This window comes from Juglans microcarpa x Juglans regia, chromosome 5S (genome assembly GCF_004785595.1).
Source record: "Juglans microcarpa x Juglans regia isolate MS1-56 chromosome 5S, Jm3101_v1.0, whole genome shotgun sequence".
NCBI lineage: Eukaryota > Viridiplantae > Streptophyta > Magnoliopsida > Fagales > Juglandaceae > Juglans > Juglans microcarpa x Juglans regia.
Genome location: NC_054603.1, coordinates 27,216,073 through 27,239,489, shown reverse-complemented (window position 1 = coordinate 27,239,489; position 23,417 = coordinate 27,216,073). Strand labels below are relative to the sequence as shown.

Here is a 23,417-nt window from a genome sequence, read left to right as displayed (position 1 = left end):
TCAGGCATAAGGTTAAAAATTAAAGAAAAATGATAAATACACGTCACTTTTCACGACACATTATACAATTATATTTTAAAATAAATAACAGTTTAATAAAATATTTTTTAAAAGTAACATCACTTTATAAAAATATCTTCATTTAACATATATTATAAAATATATTGTGTAAATCATTACTCAAAACTAAAAACTCTTCGTGACAGTTTTCTGTCAATCAGCTGAGCTGGAATCACCTCCACCATCAAGGGCCATTGCCAATTGACCATTTTTCACACTGGTAAGCTTTTCCCCTTGTTCCCTTTAATTTCTTGATTTTCTCCCACTCTCTATTTTTCTGTCCATACTCACGCTCACACGGATTCTTGCACCCATTCATGCACATTCGATTCGTACTCAAAATATTTTCCATAGATTGTCCCTCCCAGTCGAGCAATGCCACACACCATGGTCATCATCGTTATTGAATGCCCGAGGCTGGCAAGCCCACTTTTCATTCACTTTTGCCTCTTTAAGTTTCAGACCTCCCTCTTCCCCTTGCTAAGTTCATCTCTTCCCATTACTCGCATCTCATCTTCTAATTCCCAAGAGGCTTCCCTTATAACATGATTATTCCATACCACTTTAACTAAGGGGATGGTTTGATTCCGTAGCACTTGTTCTTTTCTCTCTACAATCTGCACTGGCTCTTCCGTATAAGTCAGATTTTCTTGAAGTAGAAGTGGTTTGTAGTCAATAACGTGGGTGGGGTCGGGTATATACTTCCTCAGTATAGATACATGAAAAACATCATATACCCTTGAGAGTGCTAGTGGTAGGGCTACCATGTAAACCATTGGGCCAATCCGATCAAGAATATCAAAGAGTCCGACATATCTAGTACTCAACTTGCCCTTCTTTATAAATCTCATGACCCCTCTCATTGGTGCAATTCTCAAGAATACCTTATCCCTAACTTCAAACTCCAATTGGCGATGACAATTATCTGCATAGCTCTTCTGATGACTCTGAGCCACTCTCATTCTGGCTCGAATGGTCCCTATCTTTTATGTTGCTTTCTGTATGATTTTTAGACCCAAGATTTGTGTTTCCCCCACTTCGTCCCAGTACAAGGGAGATCTACACCTCCTACCATATAATGCTTCACAAGGTGCCATTCCAATGCTAATCTGATAATTGTTATTATAAGCAAACTCGACCAAAGACAAGTGTTGTATCTAGGTTTCCCTAAAATCCAGCATACATGCACTCAACATGTCTTCCAAAATTTGAATGGACTTTTTGTCTGACCATCCGTCTGAGGGTGAAAAGTAGTGCTAAAATTTAACCTAGTGCCAATGGCCTCCTGTAAGTTTCGCCAAAATTTTGAAGTGAAACGAGGATCCATATCCGACATAATGGACACTGATACCCCATGTAATCTCACTATCTCCTGTACATACAGCTCGACTAGTTTCTCCAACTTATAAGAAATTCTTATAGGCACAAAGTGAGCAATCTTCGTCAAGCGGTCCACTATCACTCATATTGCATCCTACTCAGTCAGCGTTCGTGGTAAGCCTGTAACAAAATCCATAGAAATATGCTCAGACTTCAATTCTGGAATCTGGAGTGGTTGCAATAACCCTGCTGGTCTCTGATGTTCCACTTTCACCTGTTGGCAAGTTAGGCATTGTTCTAAAAATTTGGCGATTTCCCTTTTCATATCATTTCACCAAAAAGACTCTGTAACAACCAAATCCTAAGATTAGGCCATAAGATAAATTTTATGTATGTTTTATATAACTATAAATATTATATTATTATTATTATTATTATTATTATTATTATTATTATTATTATTTTATCAAATTTTACATTTATTAATTTTAATAATTACTACTATAATTTTGTTTGAATTTACTAGAGTTTGGTTTTATTATTAATTTTACTAGAGTTTTGAATTATTATTAATTTTAATAATTATTACTAGATTTTATCAGATTTTACGTTCCACTAGAGTTTTGGTTTAAATTTAAATCTTATTTCTTCCTATCTCCACCCGTAAACCTCATTTTATAATCCTAACATCATACTTATCCTTATCCCCTAATTGATATATCCAAATTCTAACAGGAAACCAAAAATCCTATTATAAATCCTCCATTTCCCTGTCTATAAAATCCACGAAAATCCTCTGTTTTAAACACACGAAAATACGAAGAACTCACTTGCGCCTTTTATACTTTGTCCAGCAGCCTCCCTCCTAGCAACCAGCAGCCACCGCAGTAAACCACCCTCTCCTCGACCACAGAAACAGCCGACTAGCTCAGCCTCGTCGAGCCCACTCCCTTCCAATAAGCCCACCGCTGTCGACCACCAGTTTTTCTCCCTAATGTTTTCAGTTTAACAGTTTCTCTCTCTAAAACTCTCTCTCTCTCTCACTGCGTCGAACCACCATGCCTAGAGGACCACCCAGTTGCACCGCTGTGACCCCCGCTTGTTGCCAGAACCGCCGTGCATCAACTCCTCTCTATGAATATCGCACGCCTCTCTCTTCTGAGTTCTCTGTTTTGGTCCCGACTCCTATGTGTTTTGATTTCCAGAGGAACTCTAGATGGGCACTTCGGCCCTAAGCCCTTATGTGCGGGTGCTTGGCTTATTTAGATGGACTCATATAGTAATATTATTATAGGCCAGATTGCAACTCTTACAGATTCTAATGATCTTTAAAGAGACTTTATTTTAAATTGGGCTTGATCCTATATTATTTCAAAAACTTTTTAGTAATTTTATTGGGCTTAATATTAATATTTTAAGGGTGAAGTTTTTACTTAAATAAATATATTAGTCAAAGACTCATTTATATAAGAAAGTGTTTAAAGAATTTGAAATATATTTTAAAGTATACTATTGAACCTAATATTTTGTTAATATTCTTTTGTCTATTTAGTAGAATTTTAATAAAAATATTATGTTAAGAATATTTAAACGACATTAATATTTATTAGATTTCTTATAAGATTGAATAATTATGTTAAGAAATGAAACCTATTTTAAGAATTGAGATTTTTATGACTTATTTTTAAAATAGCCCAAGTATTTCTACTAAATTATAATATATTATTAGTATTTAAGTAATTTAAATACCAGGATTTGTTGATTATGGTGTTAAACAAAATATTTATTTGACTATCTTTTAGATTGTGAATTTAATTAAGTAGGATATTAGTACATTTTGTTCCTAGACAGATTTAGCGATAGTTAATATTGCATATAGGTGACGAGTTACAAAGTGATATTCAAGAAGAAGCGCATCGAGGTAAGTAACTTGATCACAAATTAGGATTATCACAGTTCAGTTTATATAAGTATTATTCAAGCCAGTTCATTGACAACCATTATTTGTGCACCACTCATGTCATATGCAAACATGTAATCTAGCATAGCATACGATCATGTCATTCCGCATCATATTCAAATTCAGAAATTATAATTATGTATGTATTATGTTATGCATCTCATGTGTATAAGACACGCAAGTTATCTTAAGTTCAAGTGCAAGATAAGATTAGATCAGTTAAGCAGATGGTCATTCACATGCATAGTACTAATGCAATTCAATTTCAGGGTAGATGTGCAAGTCACGGACTCAAGTGTGGTCCACCATAGTATGCTAAAATACTATCAGCGGCTCCCATCGCACACAGGGTTAAGTGTTTTGGCCAGTCAGATTAGTTAGTTAAATCAGATCAGTCAGATCAGTTAGTTAATTCAGATAAATTAGTCATGCATAACATAAGCATCAGTATGAACAGTCATGAATTTAAACTCTTAGCAAGAAAATTTTTATGAAAACCTTATGTTTATTATATTTATGTTGTGATGGATTTCTTGCCGAGTCTTCGACTCATTTTAGTTTTATTTCATGTTTTTAACCACCTAGGTGAGGATGATGAACACAAACAGGCAGGCCAGGAGCAAAAAGAGGAGTTGATTTAGTTTCAGACCTTCTAGAATAAAATTACTTTTTTGACATAAATTTTATTCAGATTATTCATTTAATATTTTTGGGAAACATTTTATTAGTCATTTTTCTACAAAATAAATTCTAAGTTCATTTATTAAATATGAGATCTCTCGCCGAGTTTATTTTATGAAAAACACGTGGCACTCCTAGCCTACAGGAATGTGGTGTTACAGATTCCCTCAAGTTCGAATACATTTTTGTACTACCTGGGTGAACTGTGTAAAGAGAGTGTTGTGCTTCTTCGAGGATGATTCTTTTTATTTCTTCATTGTCTGGCACACACAATCTACCTCAGAACCTTAATATTCCATATTCAGAAATGTTGAACTCGGATTTATTCTCTTTTTCTACTTCTTCCACCAATCTCGCTAACTCTGAATCTTCTTTCTGGACATGCTTAATTCTGTCTATCAAAACTGGTTGAACCATCAAACTGGCTACCAGCGCCTGCTGGTCACCAGTAACAACCTCAATAGCAGCTCTTTCTAAGTCCATTAATAAGTGGTGCTGAGTGGTAAAAGTTGCAACTGGTGGTCCCATTGACTTCCTGCTTAGTGCATCAGCTATGACATTAGACATTAGCTTTGCCTGAGTGGTAGATAATGGTGCAGTTGTAATCCTTGATTAGCTCAAGCCATCTCGTCTGCCTTATATTTAGTTCCTTTTGAGTGAAGAAATACTTCAAACTCTTGTGATCTATGTAAATTTTGCACCTTTCACCATATAAATAATGCCTCAAAATCTTAAATGCAAAGACAATAGCCACTAATTCTAAATCATATGTGGGATAATTTTGCTCATATGCCTTCAATTGCCGTGAAGCGTATGCTATAACTTTTCTGTGCTACATCAATACACACCCCAAACCCAACCTTGAAGCGTCACTATAAACTACAAATCTTCTTTCTTGTTAGGAACTTTCAGAACTGGAGTTGTCACGAATCTTTTCTTCAATTCCTGGAAACTCTCCTCACACTTTGTAGTCCACTCAAACTTATTATTCTTTCTGGTAAGGGTGGTAAGAGGAACCACTATTTTTTAGAAACTGTCAATAAACCGACAGTAATATCTAGCCAAACCCAAGAAACTACTAACTTCATGCACATTGGTTGGCCGTGCCCAGTTAACCTCTACTTCAACTTTCGCAGGGTCTACTAAGATACCATCCTTTGAGACTACATGTCCCAGAAATGAAATAGACTCAAGCCAAAATTCACATTTCTTCAACTTAATAAATAACTTCTTATTCTTGAGTGTCCCAAGTACCTGTCTTAGATGCTCTTCATGTTTAGTTTTGTTCTTGGAGTATATCAATATGTCGTCAATGAACACCCCTACAAATTTATCCAAGAATTCATTTTTTTATTAGTAATTTATCTAAGAATTTATGAAATACCCGATTCATCAAATCCATAAATATGGTTGGGGTTTGGTTAGGCCAAAAGGAATAACCAAGAATTCATAATGACGGTACCTAATTCTAAATGTTGTCTTAGGCACATCCTCTGCCTTTATCTTCAATTGATGATATCCCGATCTGAGATCAATCTTAGAAAATACTTGAGCACGTTGCAACTGATCAAATAAGTCTTCTATGCAAGGCAACGGATATTTATTCTTTATAGTTACGCGGTTAAGTTCTCTATAGTCAATACATATTCTCATTGTCTCATTCTTCTTTTTCACAAACAAAACTAGAGCTCCCTAGAGTGACACACTAGGCATGATGAAACCCTTGCGTAATAAATCTTGCAACTGTTCTTTGAGTTTGGCTAGCTCAAATGGTGCCATTTGGTAAGGGGCTTTGGAAAGAGGTTTCGTGCCTGGGGCAAGTTTAATGGCAAACTCTACTTCCCTCTCAGATGGTAGTCCAGACAAATCTTTAGAAAATACCTCCAGATATTCTCTCACAATAAGGATCTCCTCTAACTCTAATTCCAACAATAAGGATCTCCTCTAACTCTAATTCCATAAATCTTGTAGCATACTGGCGCACAGTCATGGTCCCCGCACCAAGTTGGTGAACTCTCGACCTCTAGCTTCCTTGTCCTCTTTAGGGAAGAACCAGTCAAAGAAATTCTGCTTGATTTGAGGCCAACTAACCACTTATAAGGGTGCTACCCCTTCCCGCCCCCCACCCCGCATGAGCTGGGGGTGTGGTTTTCACCCTCGCCCCTCACCCCCACATGCCAGGGGGGATACCCCGGCCCAGCATGCCGGTGGGAGGGCCAGACTCCCAATCCGCCCCGCCCCGCCCCTTGCCCACTTCAATAATGGACTACAGTCCATTAGACCTAAAAATTATTCTTAGATCCAAAAATGATAAAAAACACATTTTTAGACCCAAATTGTAAATTTAAATTTGTAAATATGACTATAATTTAAAAATTATATAGTTTTTATATTTGCTAGTACATATTTTGTGTAAGTTGCAGTGTAGTAGGATGGTCATTTTATAGATTATTTTCACAATACAAGTCTCACACTTAAGCAATGTGAGACTCTTGTATTGTCTTGTCAATATATAAAAGGGTCACTCTACTACACTACAACTTATATAAAATATTAAGTAAAAGTTCTACTTAATACATATTACTATATTTATATATAGTACAAATAATAAATTTTTATAAATATGTATACTATAATTATATATAAATATATATTTATATAATAAAATATATAAGTGTGGGGTGGGGTTGATCCTTTCCCCTGCCCCTGCTAGGGAGGTCAGATGCTGGGCGGATGGCCCTGCCCCCGCATGGGCAGGGCGGGGTTGCTAGCCGCTCCATGCGGGAGCGGGGCGAATGGGGCCGAGGCAGCGGGGTGCAAGGCCCTGCTGGCCACCCCTAACCACTCCTGTCCCCTCAACTTCCTTGATGGCTTTTTCAGAATTCTACCATCTCTTCGCTTCTCTAGTCAATTTTAAAGTTACGAACCAAACTTTCTGCTAATCAGTACACTCTAAAACACTGAATATTTCTTCAATGTCTTGAATCCAATCATCCCCTGCGTTTGTATTGCTTCTTCCATCAAAGGTGAGAGGATGCGTCCAATTAAATTGCTCAAACATACAGCCCCCATCATTGTTGTTTTCGTTCAAATCTTCAAGACTTCGGGCTCGACGACGAGACAACATCATGTAAGCTTAAACTTGGTTAAAAGTTCTAAAAATAAAAATAAATAAATAAACAAAATATATGTATAAACAAAAATATATATCAGATAACTATTTAAAACAAGTTCAAGATTTTTCTTGTTTTTCCCAATCCTAATATCTTTAACCAACTCATATAACTGGTATTACCATTTATAATCGTAAACCTGACATCGCTTTAAACTCACATACATCTTTAGAGTCTAAAACTTCAAAGTTATGAATTTAATTCCTAACATCTACCAAATCTAAAACCTAAGATCCCATCAAAATAAATCATAAAGTTGCAAAAGCTCAAACTTAAATATCCACATAATCATCCTCATAGTCCTCAAATTCCTACACTTCCAATCTGAAAGTTACTTCCTAAAACCCACATATATCCAAACCTCATAAATTTATAATCTGCAAAACCTCAAAGCTGGCTCTGATACCAACTATAACGCCCTGATCCCGGAGGTCCAGGGAGTTAACTCCTATCACCTGATAATCAACTTCCTGATAATAAACTTCTGAATGCTAATAATTTTCCAAATCCAGTATGTATACTTCCAAAGGCTCCAATTCAAACATAAAACTTCAAATTCATTTAACCACACATATATACATATAAGATCCTCAATACCAATAACCAGACAAAATAGATCGACATCTCCACATGTTTTAGTTAACATAATATAATGAAATAGGGTTTACAAAAGTCTCCATAATCATCCAAACCTATTGAAATTAGTCTTTTTTAATAACTAAATCCACTAATAGCACTAGTACTCCGAGGTACTCAACTACTATCCTCAGCTAAACTTGCCCATGTACTCCGTTTCTGAGCCTCAGCTGAAAAATCAAAGCCATCTGAAATATTGTGAAGATAAATGGGTGAGTTATTAACAACTCAGTAAGCAAGAAACATATACTAGCATGTAAATATGAGTATTTATAGAATTCAAAATGCATAAAAAAATATTTTTTTTTCAGAATGTAGAATCAAAACATATTATCAGAACATCAGAATGAAACTTTTAGAAAACTTTCTTATGCAAAATCATTTGGCATATCATAAGTTGAGATAACATTTTCATGAGCAGCACATCGGGACTGATACTTTGTTTAACCATCGTAGTAGGGTTATAATCTATCATTATACCCATGGCGGGCTATATATCATGTTTAATCCACGTGGTAGCGTTATAAACTATCATTATACCCATGATGAGGCCGTATACTACTATTATACTCATGGCGGTGTCGTACACCACTATTATACCTGTGGCATGGTCGTATATCATGTTTAACTCTTGTGGTAGGGTTATAAACCATCATTATACCTGTAGAGGAGTCGTATGCCACTATTATACCCATGGCGGGTCCTTAACGGAACAGAAAAGAAAAAACATCGGATTAGACTGTGATCAGATACAAAATCAGAACATTTATGTCAAGGTTTTCAGATGACACTTTATATTAGAAGAGAGTACTGAATAGCTTTAGATCATTTTCATATTCAAATAACATAATCAAAACATTTTCATTTAATCAAAGTAAACTTTTTAGATCTCATATTCGCTCTCGCTTTGAACAATTCAGAAATAGAATGCAACAAAATAAACTCATGTCTACTTCAGTCATGAAAGAAAATATTTCATTCTTTTAAAGATTTCATGATTATGCAGAACACTTATTTGAGCTTGGTTTTACTTTTCTTTTAAAAACACATGCATATTTTCAAAATCAATCTCAATCATTTCTTTTTATGCAAATGCTAGCATAGACACCTCGCTTACTTGACTCTTACCGTGTATAAGACATGCCTTGAGTTTGACCTCTAACAGTATCACAACCTAACACAATAAACACTTACCAACCAATTAGTAACCCAGAATCCACCATAAAGTAAACTTGAACAGCCCTCTTCAAACTATTAATATTTACAATCCAGCACAACCAAGTAATCTCCATCCAATAGACACTTATAAACCCGTATAACTTCATAATCATCCACCCCACAACATTACGACAAATCAGTAACGTAATGCCCCAAACAACCAACGATTTCTCCCGGCCAGCCATATACAAGAACACAACACTATTTAAAGATCCTACCATTCACACATAACCCAACTGAAGAACTTCCAGCAACTTCCATCATTCTTATCACACATAAAAACTCCCGAAAATCTCCTTAAACCCAAACAAATCAGCACACAAGTCCAATAATAATTCACAATATCCATATAACTGTCATTCAATAAAATTTCAGCAAGCATACTTTACTCATTTAGCGCACGTAAATGAGCAATCGAGTCTAGTACCAATGAAGTGTCATACCTAGTGTCCTGAAGTGGTCAATAAATAAGCTAACTGAGCAATGCTGTCCAAAATCATACATATAGTCCTGTGAACCAGCACACAACGCTACTATCGGGTTTTGAATTCGACAACAAAACTTGATAGAAATGATTTGACAGAACATATAAAATGAATGTATCGGTAGTGATGAAATCTTATCAGTGTTCCGCTAAAAGTCCAGCAATTGGTTGATGACAACTGACATAAAATAAAACGCCCGAACCAAGGGTTTCGCATGGCTACTCAATGGAAAAGAAAAGAAATAAATTTCAGAGAGGTAAAAATTGAAATAAACCTATAGCTATTGTTGAAGAGATGAAGTTAGCAAGGGGAAAAGGGAGGTATGAAACTTATAGAGGCAAAAGTGAATGAAAAGTAGGCTTACCGACATGGGGCATTTGACAACGGTGATGATCGTAGTGTGTTGCACTGCTCGACAAGGAGGGACAATCTGTGGAAAATATTGTGAGTGTGAATCGAAATGTGTGCTTGAGTGGGTGCAAGAATCCATGTGTGCGTGAGTATGAATGGAAAAATAGAGAGTGAGTAAAAACCTAGAAATTAAAAGGAAAAATGGAAAAGGCTTACTAGTGTGAAAAGGGGTCAATCGACAATTGCCCTTGATGGTGGAGGTGCACGACTGTGCAAAGAAGTGGGGATACTCTGTGAGTGAGGAATTTCATAAGGGTGGGGTTCAATAATTTGAGAGAAGAGGAATGAAGAGTAGAGAGAAAATCTGAGTGGTGAGTAAACGAAGGGAAGGGGAGGAAGAGACTTACCTTGGTTGAGTATGGCAATTGTGACCAAACATGGATGACCTGCTGAGAGATGGGTACCACGTGAGAGAGTGTGCTGTTATAGAGATGAGGATTTGAAAGTGGTATCGTGAGTGGACTCAGTGGGAGTTATCCTGCAACAGACATGAGGGAGGGAAAGTCGTGAGCAATTTTCGGGGAGAAGAAGAAGAACTGAAGGGGAAGGGCACTCACGTAAAACAACAACGTTTATGGTTCAAGGGCTGGGAAGAGATTAAGATTTGGGCGAGGAGCGGCAGATTTGGGCAAGGAGACTTATCCCTCAGTCGGGCGAGAAGACTTATCTCTTGGTCAGGCGAGGAGACATGACGACATTTGTATTTTAACTATAACTTTGGCTAGAACTTCGGTGCGCACGTTGTGGTCAACATGCTTCGCCTGGTGGGCCCCTTGTCGACCCCAAAATCAATTGTTTTTTACCTCTGAAGCTTCAATTTCAGTCAACTCTTTCATTTCTGGTTAATTCTCTTTTATTGTAATGTTTATCTTTAGTAACGATTTTAGCCTAGATTCTTAGGCTAGATCTTAGTCATAATTATCTTATTCCGTATTCTATTATTTGGCCTTAATTACAGATTTGTCATTTTTGAATAGCTATTTAAGCTCGGCTTGTGGGCTTCATAAATAAGGACTGATTTGTTTTATATTAAAAACCTTAATCTCAGAGTTTCTCTCTGTTTGCAAAATTTCTCAATCTTAATATCTAGTTTTTGTTGTTTAGATAACCGTTAGAATTAATCTCTATTATGCCTGGCGTCATATGTACACATGCTCAATCAAATGATACTTGGTATCATTTTTAGTTACGTTGTTTCTCTTGTAGCACTAATACAAAAGCCTTAAACTTTCTTCATTATGTGTATAAAAAAACTCTTTTTTATCATTAGATGAAAAAATTAAAAGTAAAAAATATTTATTTTTAAATGATATTTAAATATTAAAATGACGTCAATAATTTTAAATATTTGTAAAACCAAACACACCTAATATTTTTCCAATCTTATCCATCCGTTGAATTAATGGCTGATAATGTCACAATATCGCCGAATAAAAAAAAAAAAACAAAAGTACAGTTGGATCTAACTATTAAATGCACTAGATAGCGCACGTGAAAGTCAAGGCAAAGAGAAATTTCAAGCCTAAGAATCATAGGTCGGCTAACCAACAAAATTGGAATTCTTGCAATAGATATACAACAAAATAAAGAGACAGTAAAAGACCTAAAAACTGCTAAAGTGGGAGTTATGCAGACAGTAAAATTTTAGCATCCATGAAGAGAAGTGTAAAAGATGTTATAAAATTGTTAGATCTCTTCTATTCTATTGTAAAAATAATTTAACAATTTCATATAACAAATCAAGCTAAATCAAATTATTAATTTATTTTTCTGCTGCTTATTTGTGAATAAATTATTTCTCAAAGTTTTATGAATATTTCTTATCAATTGATGATGATTATTTTGTGGCCAAAAAATAAAAAATAAATAAAAAAGAGTATCGAGTGTGGGCTCCCATGATCGGAGACTATAAGATCAAATCAGTAGCTTATAAATTAACCTTAATATAAGATTGAAAATCAAATTAAGAGATAAAATTAAAAAGAGATAAAATAAGTAGATTCAGATTCTTAAAATGAAATGGAATCAGACTTTTAAAATGAAAAAGACTCACTCTAAAAAGAAAAGATTTCACAAAACAATCACTCTAAAGAAAAAGATCTTGATATATATATGATGAGATCTCCCATAAAAGTAAAGAATTATGGACAAGCTCTCTACGCCTAACTTCACTACAACTCTAAAGAATTATCTTTAAATTCTCTTATTATATTGTAAAATATGTGAGATTATGAGATTGTAAAAATATATATTATAGTAGATTTCACTCATAAATAACACTTAGACGTAGACATTATGTCGAACTACATAAATCTATATGTTTCTCTTTATTTATAATTATTTTCTATTTATTTTATAGATAAATATAAAAAATACTGTATCATCTTATGAGTTGGAGATAAATTTTTCCTCTAGTACAAAATTAAGATATTAACACCGACCTAACAAGATTTTTTACGAGGACAAAGACCAGTGCGCAGACCAGGGGACAGCTTTCCCTGTTCGGTCTGGGTAAGACCCAACATGTTACGTCAAACTCAAAGGCATGCTTATAATCAAATTTTAATCACATACGCAAACGTGTGCCATCGGAACATTGATTCGCCGTATTAGGTGAGCTGCCACCATGCAAATGACTAACTTCTACGCCGTATTAATTCCACTCTGAGGCCTATTGGGCCGTTTTACGGGCCTGGGCTACAAATCTGGCTAACAACCCAAACTCCTGAGAGCCCAATTCATCACAATCATGAAAAAAAATAACTAATTGAGAGTCTCCTAGACAAGGAGAGCTATCCGTTTATTTGGATTTGACTAGGCTCTCCATCTTGAGACTTGAATTTCCAATAACAGATAAGCCCGCTATCGCATAGAAACAGAAATCTCGTGGGCGCTATATATACATATAATCTAAGTATGAAGATCATATGATGCATTTGTCTAGAAAATGAAATTTTTATTATGATAATTGACTTAGGCATAACAGATGTTCCCTAGAACCTCCAAACCACAACTCTTTGCTTACAGGTGATTGTGTGTGAAGCTATGAAACACGTCTATAACACATACAAAGATATCTCAATTACAACTACCATGTGCTGTATGTATTCAAGTGAGACTAGTTAATAATTAAGAAAATCAGAAATTTACGATCAACTCAGTCTCATTTGAGTTAAGCTAGCAATGAAAAAACCTCTTTGGTGCTAAAATGATTTATGCCTACGCTCAATAGATAAGATTGGCATAACTATATGAATAAAACATAAACCGTATAAAGAGTGTAAAAACACAATTAATTTCACTATTTGATGGTATTATTTATAGAGAAATGTTAGATAATCTATAAAGAGATCTTATAAAAATAAACTTATAAATTCATGTATCTGATGTGGTATGTAAGATTGTAAAAATCTTGTTACTATAAAGTAAATTTAGGTATCATGCAAATCAATATCACTTTATAAGTTTACTTTTTTAAAATCCATTCTCGATAAGACATTTTTATAGGGAATATACAAAGATGAGCTTCTTTTTAACTTTTGTTGATTCTTATGGTTGATGTGTAAAATGAATTTACAACATTTTTATATTGTTAAAACATTTTAAGTTTAAAGACATTTTAGATACTTTGGTGGATTTGGATATGCAAACTTTTTTATCTTGTCTCATCTTATCATTACAATTTTTTTAAATTTTCATATAAAAATATAATAAACAATTCAATTTTTTTAAATTACAAAATAAAAATGATACTAAAAAATTATATTTTAACAATATTTTATTCAACTACTATTCAAAATATCTCTTCTGAATTGTCTATCCAAATCCAACATTTAAGCATCGTGATGATCTATTAGATGACGTCAAATAACAACAATGATGATAATCATGGTTAAAATAACACTGTTCATCACGTTTTAAACATTATCATCTTCTGAGGTGATATCACGTGTACGTACAAACTCTTGTCTATCCAAATCCAACATTTAAGCATCATGATGATCTATTAGATGACGTCAAATAACAACAATGATGATAATCATGGTTAAAATAACACTGTTCATCACGTTTTAAACATTATCATCTTCTGAGGTGATATCACGTGTACGTACAAACTCTTGGACTGCTTTCACATACAAATATAGTTATATAGAAATAATAATGCATTTCTTTCGAATTAATTGAAGCCTACACCCAATTCTTTTGGATTGAGTTAAAAGGATTACTATATATATATAAATATATATATATATATGTATGTATATATATGTATGCATGCATATGATGGTTTCTCCTACGGAAAAAAAAAAAAAAAAAACCTTTCTCGCCCCTCAAAAATTTGAAAACATTATTGAAATTGATCAAAAATATGAAATTCTTCTTTTAATTCCATCTATGATTCATGAGTCTCCATAAAAAATATGAAAAATGTACTAAATCCAAAATAATTATTTGTTATGGAGTATTAATTTATAATATATTCTTTACAATTATTTGGTATATATATTTCTTTATATATATATATATATATATATACATACACACACATAATCATCTTTATAAATCAAACCTTTCCAAATCAAAGGTTGGAAATTATGTTGGAAATTATGTTGGAAATTATGTTGCTTCTAGTAGACTTTTTTTTTTTTTTTTGACAAATCAAAGACCTTAAAACTGCTAAAATGGGAGTTATATAGACAGTAAAATTTTAGTATCCATTGAGAAAAGAGAGAGAGACACACACTACAACAGAAACGCTCATTAGGGAAGAAATTTTTCATCCCAAATTATTGTCATTTCATCCCGAGCTCGTTCCAACAACATTGTCTCAAAAGAAATTTTTGAATGAAAATCAAAATTTCGTCCTAAAAAATATCTTTTAGGACGTGGAGGAAGCAGTCCGAACACGTTCGAACAGAGAATTTCTTTTGTCACGGTTGAAATTCGTCATAGAATATCGTTCAATCGTTTACAATTTTATGTTCAAACTGGATTAATTTGTTTGAACGATTGCAAAATACGTTTGAACAAAAATAAATTATACACCCGTTTGAACGGTATAAATTTAACTTTCCGTTCAAACGTTAAAAGGACAGATTGAACAATATAAACATTCAAACGGGAAATGTTATATTCAAATGCTACGAAAATAAATGACATTCGAATGTTATGTGATCGTTCAAACAATTTAATAAATTGCGTTCGAACGTTATGTGGTCGTTCGAACAATAACTATTTTATTTAAAGTCAATAATAAAAAACTAAATAGACATTCATAATATTTGAAAAAATACATTAGAAACTGTTTAATACTCACAAAAGTTTTATAATAAGTGCGAACTAAATAAATAATCGTGAGACTGGCATTGTTCATACATAAATAAATAATCTCAAAATATGTACGTAAAAAACCATCAGTTGCTTGGAGGGATGTACTGTTGCATAAGCTGCTGCATTTGGAGTTGCATTTGTCTTCTGAACTCTTCTTGTTGTTCTTCGTGTTGTTTGATGCGCATCTCCATGTCTGCTTATTTCACCAATTGAGCCTCTAACTCATGCTAACTTGCAGTTTATTCTTTGATTCTGGAATTCGCATTCTCTAGTACTATAGAAATCATAGAAGTAAACCTAGAAGAAGAGGAGGAGGGAGAAGGTTTTACACAGCGACCCAAACCCCTCAAATATCCTAAACATTGACTCAGAACTTGTGTAAAAATATCAATATCACTTGTTGATAAATTTTGATCTGAAGCAAATTCAGCATGTAGGGCAACCATTTTATCCTAGACATATATAAGATAAAGAATTAAGATCATCATAAATATTCTAATATATTTAATTAAAACAGGTTATAATACTTACATAATTTTCACGGGCATGAGGATGAGTCCACTCTCCATTACGATCAGTGTGCAATGCAGCATAGAATTTTGTCAGATCATAATTGATATCTTAATCTTACTACAATAAATATGTGTTAAGATATAAAGTCATTATGATTCATCCAAGTAATTAACTATGTCCAATAAAAAAAATAGCAATACCAATTTCTTAGAAAGACGATGGAAAGATCTTGAGTCTGCATGATGATTAATCTTCAATTTTGATCTATTTGTTTTGTTTATAGAATTTTGCTCCGGCAAAGAAATTGAAAATATTATGAAGCAAAATGACAAATAGGACAAGTACAATAATTAAATTTAATTATACTTGATATGATGGATCTTCAAATGTCACAAAGTTTTTCCTACTCAGAAGTTCGGAAATCCTGAAAATGATGTTGGCGTGCATCTTCCTTGTTCTCAAACTTATTATAATGTTCATGATACATCGTCTTATATTTACGGAATGCATTACCCATAAGCTCTTCCACAGTCTTAAACTCCTCTCTCCGACCAAAATTTAATTCGAAATCATCTTTAAAAAAAATAGTCACAAACATATTATCATTTATAATATTCTAAATTTAAGTAAAATATAGAAATTTATTCTACTAAATCAATGTTTTAAATATTACCAAACAACGCTTCTTGATAAGCTCTTTAACATCTTAGGGGACTTTCTTCCATGAAGTCATTGCCAAAGTTGCATAAGTTCATGTAAGAGCTGCTGGTTGTCCTTCGCTTCCGGTATGTTCGTCAGGAATGTTCCTTGATCTTACCTACCTTACGATATGTTTTTAACATCACACCTCTAGTGGTGCCTCGACCTTGACGATATTGTATTGTAGACTCTATAAAATATAATAGTGTAATCAATCTCTATTATATAATCTTAATTAATAATTTTTATGAGTATTAGATTTTTACCTTATTCTGTAAAGTCAATCTCTAATAGTGAGTCTGAAGGAGAGCTAGGAACAGGTGAAGATGGGTTGCGAACTTCCTTCCTCTTTGATGGCATAATTTCAAACTACTAATACATTCAATAAGTAAAATATTTGTCATAAAGTGTAATGTTAACACATAATTGGTCAATCATAATTTGTATCAGTTTCATTTGACAATTCGCTTTCATCATATGTAGATACTTCAGATGATTTAACATTTTCCTCAATTGTCGCATCAACAATTTCAGGCTCAATATCTTCTCTATTTAATGGAATCATCTCATACTGGCTCATATCGACAAACAAATTTAAGGTGCGTTGACTTTCTTGGTATGCTTCTTGAGTAGAGGAGTTATCTTCTTCTTCATCTTGTCCTTTCGCCTGAGGGATAACATCATATATATTTCTTAGAAAATATTTTTATACTACTCGCCATTGATTTCCTAACTTCGGATCATCTAAGTAGAATACTTGAGATGCTTGAGAAGCCAAAATAAAATGATTATCTTCATACCATTTTTTTTATGTATTAATACTCAAAAAATATTCATCATCACGGATTCTAGTTCGAGGACTGCTTAAATCCCACCAATCACACTTAAACAGATACACCGCAAGCTCTCCCAAATATTTCATTCTAATTATATCGACAATAACTCTATAGAAATCAATGTTTTCTCCATCATGACTTTCTTCAACTAGGACACTACTATTTTGAGTTTTCCTATAACAATCTCGATCCATAATGGATCTACTTCCCCGAGAAATACATGCAGAATATCGAGCAGCGCATCTCGATGGGCCACACGCCAATGCATACAATTCATCCGATATATCGTTTGGATTATTCGCATGCATTTGTACAACCTACATATTGAATAAAGCATATATTATATCAAAATTTAAATCAATATTTTTTCATTGGTTATTGAGTAAAGCATATGTAATGTCATTACCCGTTCTTCAAACCATCTCAGGAACTCCTCTTCATGTTTCTGGTTTATATCATTTACTCCCAGTTCCTTGAGCACGTTAATATGATCACTGAAATTGATGATTACCACAAATCTTTTATATTCTTAGAATTTTTTTAAAGTAAATGAGCGAATTTAAATTAAGAAAAAGTTATAACTTATTTCAAGTGGTTCTCTATCTCAGGGCAATTATTCAACACGTACCACTGAGCTTTCTCGAACTCTCTTCCACACAAGTCATAACCACGCATTGCACCAATTGGACGTACTTGTTGGGAAAACACAAAAAACACATTCCCTTGTCTTGCTCGGTCAACGTCAAAGTTTCTTTCTGGCCGATCAAACCGAGTGTCAATTTCGTGGAAATATTTGGAACAGAAAGTATGTCACTCATCGTCAATATATACTTTTACAATTGATCATTATGGGCGGGTCTTATTACCCGCTGTATGTTTCAACTTTCCAAGAAATTGTTCAATGGGATACATCCATCTATATTGAACTGGTCTTGCAAGTCGAGCCTCACGTGGCAAATGAATGGCTAGGTGAACCATGATGTCGAAGAATGACGGTGGGTAAAAACTTTCTAGCTTACACAATATTATGTCAATTTCTCATTCCATTCAATCAAAAGCTTCTACATTCAACGTTCTAGCACATAAGTCTTTAAAAAGTGCACCCAACTCAGTCAAAGCCACGCGCACGTCTCTCATCATATACCCACGGATACCAATAGGCAAGATACGTTGTAAGAAGACATGACAATCATGATTTTTTAATCCAATTATTTGTTCTCACACAACTTGTTAGATTCAAGGCATATCCGTCCGGTAATTTAATCTTCATTAGTCAATTACAAAATGTAACCCTTTCGTTCCTTGACAGTATATACCACCTAATCTGCATGTAGATGGACAAATCATTTTCTTGCAATTGCATTTTCCGTCTTATTCCCAACCGCTTCAGATCATTCCTTGAATTTAATGTATCTTTTATTTTTCTTTCAATTGACATCAATGTTTCTAATACAGATTCGCAAATATTTTTTTCAATATGCAATCAAGACTATGCCACAATTTTAACTTCGATCAGTACGAGAGTTCAAAAAATATACTATTCTTTGTCCAATTTAACTTAGACTATAGATAATATATATATATATAGTATCATATATATTGTCATCTAATTGGACTATAACTAATATATATTACGTTAATATATTAGACTATATAACATATATATAGTATCATATATAGTGTCATCTAATTGGATTATAACTAAAATATATTATGTTAATATATTAGACTATATATAACATATATATAGTATTATATATAGTGTCATCTATAGTACTAGCATATATAGTGTCATCTAATTAGATTATAACTAAAATATAATATGTTAATCTACTAGACTATAGATAACATATTTATAGTATCATATATAGTGTCATCTAATTGAACTATAACTAAAATATATTACGTTAATATATTAGACTATATATAACATATATATAGTATCATATATAGTGTCATCTATAGTACTAGCATCTATAGTGTCATATAATTAGACTATAACTAAAATATAATATGTTAATATATTAGATTATAGATAACATATATATAATATTATATATAGTGTCATCTAATTAAACTATAACTAAAATATATTATGTTAATATATTAGACTATATATAACATATATATAGTATCATATATAGTATCATCTATAGTACTAGCATAGATAGTGTCATCTAATTAGACCATAACTAAAATATAATATGTTAATATATTAGACTATAGATAACATATATATAGTATCATATATAGTGTCATCTAATTAGACTATAACTAAAATATAATATGTTAATATATTAGTATAGTATTTAAATGTATTAAAGTAAACCGTTCGAACGTAATTAACTGTTCGAACGGTCTTGCATATATAAGTTGTCGCAAACGATCATTTTCACGGACGTCGAACCACTCACAAAACGTCGTTTTCTCTAACATAATCATCCATCTCTGCTGTTTAAAGCCACTGTCGCCGTTGTGAACAGTACCCAGTCGAAGCCTCTTCCTCTAAGCATCGATATGCTATTTTTCTAACCATTTTACGGTTTAAATTTAGGTTTTTGATGGATTATTTGTTTAAATTAGGATAAAATAATTTATCTATCAATGCTCACCGTAGATTTGCTTACATCCATTGTAAGAATGTTTATTTAAGTCTCTTTGTATTACTTTGTTGAAAAATCCATGGAATTGAAGGATTCCATAGATTTCAATGGCTGAGTCAACTCAGTGTCGTCGCTGAGTTCCATTCGCATACCATTTGAATGCTGGGTAGGGCGTTCAAACGGCACGAACCAAACATGTTTATTAATTAACTGTTCGAACGTTGTTTTAGACATTCGAACGATATCCCGTTCGACCGTTGTTTTATACGTTTGAATTATACGAGGCAAACAGATTTGCATACCGTTCGAACACTATTTTAGGCGTTCGAATGGTATAATTAAATTTAGTAATATTAGTGAATCGTTATTTTTATTCCATATTATAGTTCTATTAAATCTTAACGAGAATATATATTATATTATAATTAAATTAATATAGAAAAATTTCACATTTTTTTAAAAATTTAATTTCTATTAATATTAATCTAATTAATATTAAATAATGTGATATTATTTTTATAAAATTCTGTTGTTCACAATGTCTTACTTTATTAAATTACTATTCGTATGTAATTTGGTGATTAGTTATTTATTATATTTTTATCGTTAATGTTGTATTGATAAGCTCTTTAATTGTAAATTTCAAGTTGATTATAATGTCTTATTCTAGGACGGGACGTAAGAGACGCAATCCAGCTGAGACTAGTATCAGTCCAGGCAGGGAGAGAATTGTTTCACTAGAGTGACAAGTGAAGCTTTTTGACTTCCAGAGTCTTATCTAGGAGGGTCATTTCCTACCATCAGTCTTCAACGATCGTGGTTGGGGACCTATCTTAGATGAGCAGGAGGAATTATGGGAGACCGTCTCCTATATTGACATTGTTGTTGAGTTCTATAGAGAGCTCGGTGGTGCCAGCCCAGATGACGGAGGGGCATACAGGATCTCTATCTGAGGGATTCTAGTTGTATTTTCAAGGAACGAACTCGCTGAGCATCTCGGTATTCCTAGGTTGCCAGATGCATATCATAACGTGGTGCCTAGAAAGTCTGATCCTTTAGTTAAGGCGGATATAGCTGAGGAGGAGGCACCAGTTTATACAGATGAGGTCAATGCCCTTGTTGATCATGAGGTGAGGGATTTGGTTGTTGGTCCATATGCTCTCCCGTATGACGGGATGAAAAGTATTAAGCAGACAGATCTATCTTCTTTCTTCAAGATCTTGAATTTGATAATTGCCAACAATATTGACTATGGGCAGCACAAGACAAAGGTTGGCATTGATTGGACAAAATTTATGATACAGGTCGCTCGTGGCATTCCTATCGACCTAGTGAGGTATATATTTGATAGGATTCGATCAGAGTCCTGGTACATTTCGACGGATATATTGCCATTTGGGATCTAATCACCTAATTTCTGCTATTTGTCAGTGTTATGCCTGATGTTGCTGAACGTAAACGGGAGCCGATGGGACCGATCAACAGTACCACCCTCTCACGCAGCACGGGACACTTGAAACTGCGTCATCGTGGACATGTTCCAGACTCGATTGATCCTCAGAGAGATGCACATTCAGGAGATCATGGAGTATCAGCCTCTGAGACATCCATAGAGGCCGAGGCATCAGTACACAATGCTAGTCGTGTGGACATGGCCGAGATCGTGCATGTAGCGATCAACGGATAGACATCAGCGGTGATCGATGCAGTGCGTATGGAGGTTCGTTCTGTTGTGTCTGAGTTTCGTACAGAGATTACTGCTAGCATCTATGAGTTACGTACGAAGCTTGATGTCATGTCTGCGACTCAGGTCACCATTAATACTCGACTGACATAGATAGAGGAACGCTTAGCTGCAGTCGAGGAAGTGTGCAAAGAGTTAGGATCTTAGTACTTTCTATTTTTTATTTATTTATTTTTTGTTTTTAGAATGGATAATATTTACTATTTTGTAAATTCAGTATTTAATTATGAATTAGTATTATTTTATATTTTCTGAACTAATTATTGATTTATGTTATTCCTATTATTTAATTGATAAATTTCTTATAATTACTAGTTAATATAAATATAATTCTCTAAAAAAAAACATATGATCACCGTTCGAACCCTACAAATAACATTCGAACAGTGCTGATTCATCATTCGAACGGTGAAATTTGTACTTTCGAATGGTAGAGCAATTTTCTACTATAATAATTTTACTTAACGCGCCAAAATGTACGTTTGAATGGTTAAATTTGTATGTTCGAATGGTAAAGCAATTTCTCGTTATAATAATTTTACTTAATGCGCCAAAATATACGTTCGAACGGTTAAATTTAACCGTCTGAACGTTAAAACATTACATTCGAACAATTTTATTATTAGAGAAAAAATATTTCATCCCTAACTATACCGTTCGAACGCGTTCAAAGGGTATAGTTCTTCCGTCATTTTTTTAGCATAAAATATGAAATTCATCTCTAAATCTCATTTTTTAGGACGATTTTTATTTCGTTCCAAAACAAAATCATTCTAAAAAGTCTTTTTTATTATAGTGAGAATTTAAAAGTTGTTATAAAATTGTTAGATCTATTCTACTGCAAAAATAATTTTATAATTAGACATAGTAAATTAAGTCACATCAAATTATTAATTTATTTTTGTGCTACTTGTTTGTGAATAAATTATTACTCAAAGTTTTATGAATATTTCTTATCAATTGATGACGATTATTATGTGGCAAAAAAGAAAAAATCAGAAAGAGTATCGAGTGTGGGCTCCTAGAATCGGACAACAGCAAACCAACTATAGGATCAAATCATCGATTTAGCCTTAAATAAGGTCGAAAATTAAATTAAGAGGTAAAATTAAAAAAAAAAATATATGATAAATGGACTCAAATTTTTAAAAGGAAATAAACTCAAACTCTTAAAGGAAGAGGCTTCACAAAACAATCATTTTAAGAAAATAGATGTCTATATATATATATGAGGAGATCTCCTACAAAACGAACGAACTCTGAACAAGCTCCCTAAGCCAAACTCTATTACAACTCTAAATGATATTTTCTAAATTTTTTTATTGTATTGTGAGATATGTGAGGTTATAAAAAATTGTAAAATCATCTATTATATTAAATTTCCTCCCCAAACAACTTGTAAATGTAGACACTATACTGAACCATGTAAATCTTCGTATTCTTTTTTTATATTTTATTATTATTTATTTTATAGATAAATACAAAAAAAAATACTGTATCCAAACCCAAATCACCTCGTGGGTTGGGATGATTTATTCCCTCCGCCTATTATGTAAATTAAGGGTGTATTTAGATGTTGAATTGAGTTAAGTTGAGTTGAGTTAAGTTGAGATGATAAAATATTGTTAAAATATTATTTTTTAATATTATTATTATTTTAAAATTTGAAAAAGTTAAATTATTTATAATATTTTGTATTAGAATTTAAAAAAATTATAATAATAAATTGAGGTGAGCTGAGATTCTA

At 33.2% G+C, this 23,417-nt stretch overlaps 1 protein-coding gene across 1 annotated transcript; it reads right to left on the bottom strand.

Annotated features, from left to right (window-relative positions):
• Nucleotides 1–518: 518 nt before the first annotated feature.
• Nucleotides 519–1,022, bottom strand: LOC121267262. Its single transcript, XM_041171111.1, has one exon. It carries the CDS (start codon nt 1,020–1,022, stop codon nt 519–521), a length of 504 nt encoding a protein of 167 aa, XP_041027045.1.
• Between the last annotated feature and the right edge of the window lie 22,395 nt (nt 1,023–23,417).